Raw genomic sequence first — 10,680 nt, forward strand, 5'->3', positions numbered from 1 at the left:
TCTGCTATTCTATTATCTTCTGCAGTTTCAATTTTGTCTTTTATATTGCTATGTGAGACAATAGCTTCAGATGATCAGATGATGGTGCCCCTTCACTGTCTTTCCGGAGCTACATTATTTAGGGATCCAGATCCTCTCCGGATCTAAGGATGCTGAGCGTAGGAATCAATTTTTTATCTTTTTAACTTTTTTATGAGGATGTTATCTTAGCGTAACGGAAATGTTGCTCATTTGTAACTGAAAAGGTCAATTGTGAAAACAAACTCATTACAAAGCTAGGGAGGCTGCATGTGATAGACATCTCATGTCTCTGGCAAAGTGGGAACTCTTGTTGGCTTGGAGTCGTTTTTTTTTATTTTATTCTATTTTATCTGCTAGTGAGAAAGGATAAGTTTTGATGGTAACCGAGCTAATGGTAGGGTAGGTTTTCATGCTTTATGATGGAGATGTGTACTTTTGTAAATTGAAAGAATCTTTTCTTCTCCATTTTCATATCATGGTAATATTCAAGCTAAATTTAACGAGAGTTGCCGCTGTATGAAATTGTTGGACTTTTGTATGCCAACCAGAGTTAAAGTAATGGAAGAGAGATCAATAGATGGCTACATCATTGTATTATGAGATGTGAAGACTAAAGGTAAGCTTGTTTTTTGGACTGATGAAAATGTTTTTTTATAATTAAAAGCGATTTTGACTACGTTTGATTGAAATTTTTTAAAATGTTCTTGGGTTGTTCTTCTAAAAGACAAGTCAGGTAGAAAAAATGTTTCATGATAATTTGCATAAACACTTATGAGTACAGAAGCATCGCGAAAAGAGTTCTAAGTAGAAGGTGTGAGCCATTTTTTCTTATATAAAGACAACTAAAAAAAATACAGACAAAAAATCGTTTTAAATAGCACTTAAGCTTGTATATTCAATTCAATAAGTACTTTAAAATACTCTATAAAAGTATAGATTTATTCAATGAAAATTTAAAGGAGTATAAAAATTCAGTTGTATTTAACTAAGATTTAGTGGAGTCTCTAAAATAGGGGCATTGATAAAGTGATTGATTTGAGATGATTATAAAACGTGATCGGGTCAAGTGGATTTTGAGGGATTAATAGTGTGTTTTAGATTGTAATAACAAATTCAACACCTCCCTTATAAGTTTGATGGACTTTTTCTAAATATCCTCTCTCTCACTCTCTCTCTTTCCATAATATAGTACACACTTTCTCTACTATCATCATCTTGTCATGACTATCACCACCATCTTTTACCACGTTGTTGTCACCACCACTTTGTTATGAGTCATAACCATTACCACGGGCGGAGCCACCCACATGATTAAGATGGGTTGTAGTTCAAGGAGGTTTTTTGTAAGTGTAGTGCTATTTATACATCTATTTTTATTTCTCACACATCCTTCTTAGTTTTTGGCTTTCAGATCAAATGAACTGATAAAAATCAATGGCAAAAAAAATCAATAAGGGTGTGTGAATAACACTATCCTTTTTTAAACTCATGCTTTAATGGCTTATGTTAATACATGTAGCCTATATAGCCCACTCATCTCCATTATAGATGATTATTTCATGTATATTTAGTAGAGAAGAGGATATGTAACAAATAATATTTTTTATGTTGATAATAATAAATTAGTTCTATCTCCCCTCCCCCTCTATCATATTCGTTAAAGAAAAAGACCATTATCTTTTACGGTTTAGTCTTTGTACTTCTTACTCAAGAAAAGAAAAAGAATTTTCTTTTAGTTCACAATTAAATCTCTATCTCTGCAATTCCTTACTTTTTGTTCCGATTTTCCAATGAATGGAACCTTTGGTACGTTCTTAATCTTTTTATTTCCTTATTCTTGATTTATTTAGTAAGTTAATTATTTATATGGTCCTTGAAGTTGCCGGTTGGGGTTATAATTTTGAGAATTGTTTATATTCTGTTGTTCTTTTATATTGATTATTATATAATTTTATGTAAGACAAAAATAAACATATAATTTTATGGTACTAATTTCAACGAGCCTACCAAAAAAAAATTCCTGACTTCACCCTTGATCATTACCACATTACCACGACTACCACCACAACCACCTTCACCACCATTGTAACTACAACCATTGCCACGACACCACCTCGATTGCCACCACCATCACCACCACCACCTTGTCATGGTAACTACCACCATAACCTTCCATGACCACCTTGTCATTAACGCCATCAACACTCCTATCATCATCGCCACCGCCCACACCAACTTCCACTAGCACCCACCGCCACCACCTTATCACGACCACTACTGTCATGACCACTGACATTACCTACTCCTAACCATCACCTTACCATGGTCATAGTGACCATTTCAAATATGAAAATTCGAAACTACCAAAAATGCTCATTAATAAATGAACCACTAAAAAGTTCATGAGAATCCATTAAATTCACGATAATATTCTCACTACTTCTATTGAAGTTCATATAGAATTCAGTCAAAGTCGACATGAAGTCGATGAAAGTCAAATTAAACTTCCTCAAAATTCATGAATTTGTAACTCTATAAAAACCCTTTGATCTCAATTGAATACATCTCTCGAGTGATTTGGAAACAAAGGGAGATCGTGTTGAAAGAACATAGGTCCAAGGACAATATGAGTTTCTTAAAAGATCTGGAAAAGAAAAAAAAATGCCTAGACAATGTTGACGACTAGACCTACCAAGTAATTTCATAATGTATCATTTATACATTTATATTATGACATGTAATGTATCAAATGCGAAGCCATGAAGGGACCACGATGGTCTCAGACCCATTCTGATCATTTTTTCACTCATAAAAGTTTAGTGTTGTGCTTATGATTTTTAAGGTCTTTTTGTAGGCTTAGGACCCCAATCCGTTGTTTTTAGTTTAATTTCTTTTATTGAGTTTGATTCGAGGTTGGTGGCTTCTATAGACTCCAAGCAATCTGTTGCTTGTGAGCTTTAAGGAGGAGGAGCGAGAGATGAAGAAAGTTAAAGAGGCTTGGTGATGACATCGTAGCAGACCAAACGATGGTAATCAATTGCTTACCACATAGTAGAATAATTTTATAAGTTTAGAAGAGCGTTTCAGATTGAGACTTTTCGACACCTTTTATGCTTAAGTCCTGGTGGTGCCACTGCAATGCACCGACTCGTTTTCTGGACAATGGGTACACCGTACACGCCATCACCATCCGTGAATAAATAGGGATAGAAATTGCAATGATGGTTACGGTGGAAGTTGGTGTTGCTTAAATGGTATTGGATGAAAGTGAGGCATCTTCAAATTCCAATGAACATTTCTCTAGTTTTTAAGTCTTTCAAGTATACACTCATTGCTTTGCTTGCCAATCGAAGAGGGTAACAAAGAAACTGTCTCGCGCCGTGCCTTTTTGCCCTTATTTGTGAAAGGGTAATGCTAGGTAAATTAAATTTGAAGACTAAATATGCAAACTAAATGATGTGTCACCAATAGAAATAAACACGTTAATCAACGCTTAAGTAATAATTCAATCATCAACTTTCATGTCATTTGTTTTACAAAATTTAGTGTACAAATTTAGTCTCCCTAACATTACCATAATCCAAAATATGAGTGGGTTGCTTGCTTGAATCACACACATTTGGAATAATGGGCATGCATTTTTTCAAATTTAAAATCATGGTTTACCATTAATGACATTTGAACTTTAATTCAAGATTAAATTTTTAAATCAAATTTTATAAATCAAATGATGTGGATGTTGATGATTAAATTATTACCTAAGGATTGATTAACGTGCATATTTTCTATTGGTGACACATCACTTGGTTTGCAAATATTACTCATTTGACCAAAATTTATGGGAATTTATTCATGATAAGTGACAATTCATAGTTATTGAAATTTATGTAGAATGGATATATAAGTTATAACCAATAAATATATGAGTAATATTAAGGAGACTCTCTCAAAAGTGAGACTCTTCATCGACTCTCTGCCACCTCGTGTTTTTGGCACAATGTTTTATAATCTTAGCACAAAAATTGACGTTAAATTATGAGGAGAGTCTATGGAGAATCCCACTTTAAAATAGTCTCTTAGCATTTCTCAATGTATAAATATTATAATTCAAGTAACACATGTGAGATTGTTTTTAACACGTGATAGTAATAAGTGAAACTTATGTGTATGTATATATATTTGAACTACATATTGCTAGTTCATTGTGAAGTTAAACTTGTCCCTCCCTTTAATGTAGATAATATCGTTTGTGGGCTTAGCCTCACAAATGGGCTAGCAATATGTAATTCAAATTCGTCTTTGGCAAAAATCAAACCTAAAATTTCTTATTTACAAATGAAAAAAAATACCACTATATCGTATTACTAAGTGGCGAAACTTATATAATATTGAATTCGGCTATTTTGCCACTCATCTACATAATAATGACCCAAATATTCTTGTGAGATGAGGGTCTTTGTCTTTTTACCACTAAACAAAAGATGAAATAAATCTCTTTAGTGGCGGTGTCGGTTGGACTTGAGAAGAAGCACAGCACGAGACAACTGATTTTTTTTTTTTTCTTTCTTTTTTTGTTGAGAAAGAGCACGAGACAACTGTTTGGTACTGAGGAATGCTTTTTATTTCCTTAAAAAACTCGATATTCTTTTTTCGTTTTACCCTTGTTCTGAAAATCCAACTTTTCTCTCCTACAAAATTCAACCCCTAATTCTCTTTTTATTGACCCTAAAAATTACACGGATTAGACTGAAGTAATCTAGGAGCTAATTGCGTCCTTATGTGGATGATTGCTAATGTGAGTGTACCAATTTATTATCAAGCTCAGTCTAGCAAATAAGATGGATGTGGTGGTGTGATGATAAAATGCGATGCTGATTCCTACACCGGATGACTTCGGCTGAGGAAGAAACATTATCGACTTTGAGTTTAAAACTTGAAGACAAGGTTATATCATCTACTACAAAGTACGATCTTCTACACTAGGTTCAACGACTTCAACTATATTTGTGAAAATATAAGTGCGTAGAATCGATATCAAGTTGTTGGGACAAATATACGAAAAGGAAATTAGCATCTTTATGGTGACTGTTGTTTGGTTGTTTAAATGCCGAACTCTAAATGGTACTTGTGAATCCCTATTATAGAACACCTCACTTCTTTGAGAGAGCAGATAAAGTGACCTCTTTCGGTAAAAGAATCAAAGACTCTTCACCAGCTGGGACTTGGGATAGATAACCAGAAACTCCTAAGCCAAGCTGATTCTACGGCTCCAATTATGTTTAGCCGAATTGAATTTGTAACCGATTTGTTAACCTAGTGATGTTTAACCAAAATAAATTTGTGTTGAAAAGAGCTAGTGAAGCAATTACTACTTTTCTTAGGAGTGTGAGAGGGTTTCGCATAGAGCGTTTGTCTATGTGTTGAGTTGAATGTCATCTCTATGTAGCAAACCAATTGTATTTATAGGAAAATTTGGTGATGGCCAAGTCTGCCGAGTAGTAGAATCACACTAGGATTAAAAGTCCCCAGGATTATATAACTTCACTCAGTATTATCCTAGTTAGCCTTCTTCAATCAAGACACCGCCACGGCCGAGTTTCACATGTACTAGGATTCTCAACCCAATAGCCAATTGAATAGGCTTGAGTTTACATTATTGAAATCCATTTTCACCCAAGAAAATGGGCGAACCAACCCACTTAATCTATTCTAAGGTAGGTTGGGTTGGGCAGGTTCAATGGGTTGAGATTGTTTACTTTCTTTTTTATTTTGACAAAAAAAGAAAAGAAAAAGAGGTGAGTATAAGTGACAAATAATCTAAAATACATATCATATTAAACTTAGATGGTGTGAATTTGGTGTTGCAGCATCCTATCTATTACTTAATATTTAAATTTCATTATTTAACTAAAGTTAAATAAACAAGTGTGTTTAGTAACTATTAAGTTTATATATGTCTATGTAACATACATTTATGTTTAAGAATTGTTGATATTCGGGTGGGTTGATTTCAATCGGATTAATAATACTTTAACTCAACCCAACCCACCTACGAACGGGTGGTCGGGTTGGTCCGTGAACCCACTAAAGTGCCTACCCCTAGTTGTATGTTTCACAGGGATGTGATAGGATGTATTTGTAGTGTACCACAACCTATGCTTGATAAGCGGAATCCTAATAGGAAGAGAAATATGAAAATAACACGATACTGGCCGTTTAGTACTATAGGCTTAGTAGTATTCCTCTTAATTTGTAAGTAAGAGGAGTTCGATACCAATTTGTTCCCCTACCCCTTTCAAGTCTTTTGTAATTCTAAATAGGGTAAATATATTTTTGTATAAAAATAAAATAAAAAATATGTTAAAAACTCAAAATGTTGTTTTGGGCTAGTAAACAATAGAATTCGACTTAAAAAACCCATATCAGACACCAGTGCTGCCGGTTTTATGCTTATCGAGTTGCTCTTCAATCCTTTCAGTCATCTTATATTCCACATTCTGCATATTTGGGTTATGTATCGATTTTATATTGTACATTACAAGTAAACATTAAACATAGCACCATATAGATTGAGCCCTAAAGTTGAAGATGGCTAGTGGTCATGGGCTGAAAAATGGAGTCGGACTCCAAAGCAGCTGCTAACTCCGGCCACAGGATAGAAGAAACAGTCCATGAGCCATCACCCTTTGCACTTGACCTTTGGTTCATGTAAGCCACTCCAATCCTCTCAATTGTGGAACAAACAGTCCCAAGTACCGGACTTCCAAATCCAAAGTCCAACTCACCAACTGGAAACCTTCTTCCTGATGATAAAACAACCGTTGGGCCTCCTTGTCCCAGGACAACCCTGGATAACATAATCCCAGGCCTGTGACACTCAATCCAATCAATCAAGTCCAAGAAATGCTCCTCATTTGTCACCTTTGAAATTGCCTCACCAACCATATCAGCAACTTCTGAGATTGAATTTTGATTCAAATCACTCACACTTGCCTCTCCACATGCCAACGACAACACATTTCCAATGTAATTTGACAATGAGTTTTCATCTTCGTTTTTGTGCAATCTAGACCGTCCATCTACCAGCCACCCCATCTTGCACATTCCATGGGATTTTGTATCGATGGCATGTGACCATGGTTTTCCATATGTAAGCCGAGACTGCCTCAATTTTTGTTCTCTGCTTTCCATTTTTTGATGCAAGATTTTGCAGCTGCTTGATGCTCGAACCGTCGATGAAATAAAGACGCTTAATCAAGGTTTTGGCTGTTGGGATATTCATAATCTCTTCCATGGTGCACTTGACAAACGTGTGGTCCAAGGAAGAGTGATACGTTGGAGGGCTTCGCGCACGAAGGTGTAGGTTTCTCCGGTGATCCGGCATGCAGGAAATCGGCTTCTTTCGTGCTATTTCGGACCATGAGAGAAGAAAATTGCCAAAGCTAGTGGCGTCTCCAAGTGCATGGTCAAAAGTGAACGTGATTGAAACGCCTCCGCATGTATAAAATGTGGCTTGAACTTGTAAAGGAAAATCAGGGTTGATGGAAACTAGTTTATCCTTTTGAAGAGATCGATCAATATTGTAGAAATTCAATCTTTTCAAAGGAATGTTGGCATGAGCTTCCACAACTAGGGCACCCGAGTTGTCACACATGATTTTGGGCTCGTTGGTATGCGGGTTAGTGACGATTCGACCGCAGAAGGGGTAGTAACAGTCGAGAGTATTGGCAAGGGAGGTCTTTAAGGACTCAATGATAGAGGTAAAGTTGGAAGCATCATGATCGTGATCATGTGGTTTGTTGGGATAGAAATAGAAGTATGTGACCGGAAAGCGGCCGGAGAGCAAGTCGAGGTTTGATAGAGTGAGGATGTGAGGCTGGTCCGGCATGGGATTTGTAGCTTTGACAATAAACTTGCCGGTGAAGTTCACTTCGAAATCAGCCTCTACTGCCATTGGAAATTATTCTAGCTGGTTTAAGTTTGAGGAAAATCATTGGGTCATAAGCATATTTATATTGTGTTATGGACACAAGTTGGTGACTCGAACATGAACCTCGCAGCCTGTAGCAAACTATCAAGAAAATTACCCAAATTAACAGACTTATTAGCAATGAGTATTGACTCGTTTCGTTATTCCTTTTTAGGAAAGGTATCTTCAGTCAGAAACAAACACCAAAAATTCGAAAATATACCAATCACTGCATAAACACTATTCATGTTAGAATTCGCGTCTTCGAATAATGCGTCAAAGAAACTTCATCAAATTGAGGTACGCGTTCAATAGTTCATTTAAGGATGGATTCACTTTAGTGGGAAATCATATTTTCTAGTGTGTTCGGAACACGCGACAGAACACCACATCTTACTATACAACTAGAATAACACTTCAAAAAAAAACTTTACTCCACTTGTATAATAACCTGTATCAAATCACTGAAAAATCTATCCTTTAATGGCGTATTGTTGTTATCATTATCTTCTCTTTTTTCTTTTGTATAATACCTTTCAACGGACGCATTTCATAGGAGAAAAAAACTTTAGTTTGCATATGATGACGAAGAGAGTAGGTGGAAAAACACATTTGATTTGAGCCCTCAAGTTTGGCAGGCAACATGATTGTTAACCCACTGATTCTGAACCATCCGTTGAAGAATTGAAGCATCAGAAAACACGGAACTCGGCTTAGTTTATATATGGAAAGTGTTATTTGCATTCTAAAAATTTCATTCTACACTCTTCACAAGTGTATTTTTCTTTCTAAATATAAAAAGTTTGGAGTGCAGAATGAGAATTTTGAAGTGCCAATAACAATTCCCTTAGTATATTCATCAATAATATTCCATAACAAGAGCTAGCTCCATATATCACTTACTTCTTGAAAAAAGTTGAGGTTCCATATAAAATTAATTAGCAATATAAGAAATAATTCAACCTCTCACACATCTCATCATGTGTCATGTGTGACGAATTTTCAAACTTAATACGTAGATAACACAAACGGGATGATGTCGAATGGATAGTACAAATGAGGTGACGTGGAGTACGTGTGGTTGTTGGGTTTCACACATGGGCAAACATACTCTGATACCATGAAGAAAGTTGAGGTTTTACCATAAAACCAATTAGCAATATAGAAAGTAGTACAACCTCTTATAAGCCTTTGCAATGATTTGATCTTTTACCGATGTCGGACTTTGGTCTCACATTCCCACACTTGTTCTCCTAGATTCTAGAATCCAACAAAATTGTGTTCTATCTTCTATTTTACTATTAGATTAAAATCAAACAGTGAATGGCTATGATTTTTTTTTTATTTATCATATATCACAAATACAAACGTAATCAATTTCAAAGCAACTTTTGAAGATTCCCCGTTAGCTTGCTCGCGGTGGGTCAAAGGTGCGCGTCATATTACAGTTAGCTTGCCTATTTCGGTACTCACAATACGGACAATATAGTTGATCAAGCATGCTATTACATGGTTCCATAAATTTGGGAGGGGGAGGCTTTTGCTTTGCGAGCCACTTAAAATTGTAGCATTCTCATCTCGTCTTTGATACGAATCTTAGACTCTTAGTGCTTGTCTTGTCACCATTAAAAATGTGTTGTGGTTTGAAAATACAAGCATTAGGGCACGAGCATGCATATGTCCACTAAGTCCGGATACTCGATGGATTCTCTTTGTAAGAATTTTAGAGATTTGTTAATCGTATCCGTTCATCGTACATCGTACGGTCAAAAATTATTTTCAATATTTTTATTAAAAAATAAAAATAAATAATACTTGACAAAAACTGACCATACGATATAAGATGAATGAACACGATTCACGTATATTTAGGATCTTCACCAAAAGGATCCGAAGAGGATCCTGTTGGTACGTCCACTAATAAGGTGGCCAACAAACACTAATTCCCGAGTTTACTTTATAAATGAATTCGGCCAATTTAATATTTTACGGTCCGAGTCTAAGGAAATCGTAATTAGAAAACTACAAATTGTTAACATACAAAACCTGACATCCAAACGAAAGCACCGCTGCAAGTCCTGTCTTTTTCCATAAAAGTTTTGGATTCCAAGAACCACAATATATGAGCAAGTTAAGAAATACTGACTTGGGTCACGAACAGTGCCTTTGACAGTATAACCCTTTTGCAATAAGAGCTTCACCAAGTATGATGCTATGTAACCTGATGCTCTTGTTACACACACACACACTCTAAGCTTGATTATTAGTTTTTAATGGGATGATTATTTTGGCACTCGTCCACCGCTCATTTTTGTGGCACTCCTCCACCACTAATTTTTTTGGCAATCATCCTCCACCATTCCTTTGAGGTGTTCATGATGAGGTAAGTTAAGGCGATTTTTGGAGTGTAGTGACTTAATTAGTACACTAAACTTTAAAACCTACTGCACTCTTGTGATATTTACGTGAGAGATATTTACGAGCCGTTCTATTTGGATACATTTGATTTCTAACGATAAAAAAAATAGTGTCCTTTTTGGTTAGCTGTCACGAGGCACAACCTAACGTTCCAACGGTTATAATGTTGAAAATCAATGGTCAAGAGTATTCTAATGGTAAAAAAATTCCAAAAGAATACTCTCTGTTTTTTATATAAGTCAATGTTCTTCCTTCTTCATTCTTCACACCAC

The 10,680-nt window shown here is 35.6% G+C and overlaps 1 protein-coding gene across 1 annotated transcript; it reads right to left on the reverse strand.

The window, feature by feature from the left end:
- Positions 1-6,422: 6,422 nt before the first annotated feature.
- LOC103963536 (coniferyl alcohol acyltransferase) lies at positions 6,423-7,983 on the reverse strand. Its single transcript, XM_009376361.3, is given in 2 exon segments — positions 6,423-7,152; positions 7,154-7,983. Coding segments are annotated over 2 exon segments (1,377 nt in total). The 5' UTR covers positions 7,976-7,983; the 3' UTR covers positions 6,423-6,597.
- Between the last annotated feature and the right edge of the window lie 2,697 nt (positions 7,984-10,680).

Source organism: the organism of the source record quoted next, unplaced genomic scaffold, assembly GCF_019419815.1.
Source record: "Pyrus x bretschneideri cultivar Hongxiangsu unplaced genomic scaffold, Pyrus_bretschneideri_v1 Contig14, whole genome shotgun sequence".
Lineage (NCBI taxonomy): Eukaryota > Viridiplantae > Streptophyta > Magnoliopsida > Rosales > Rosaceae > Pyrus > Pyrus x bretschneideri.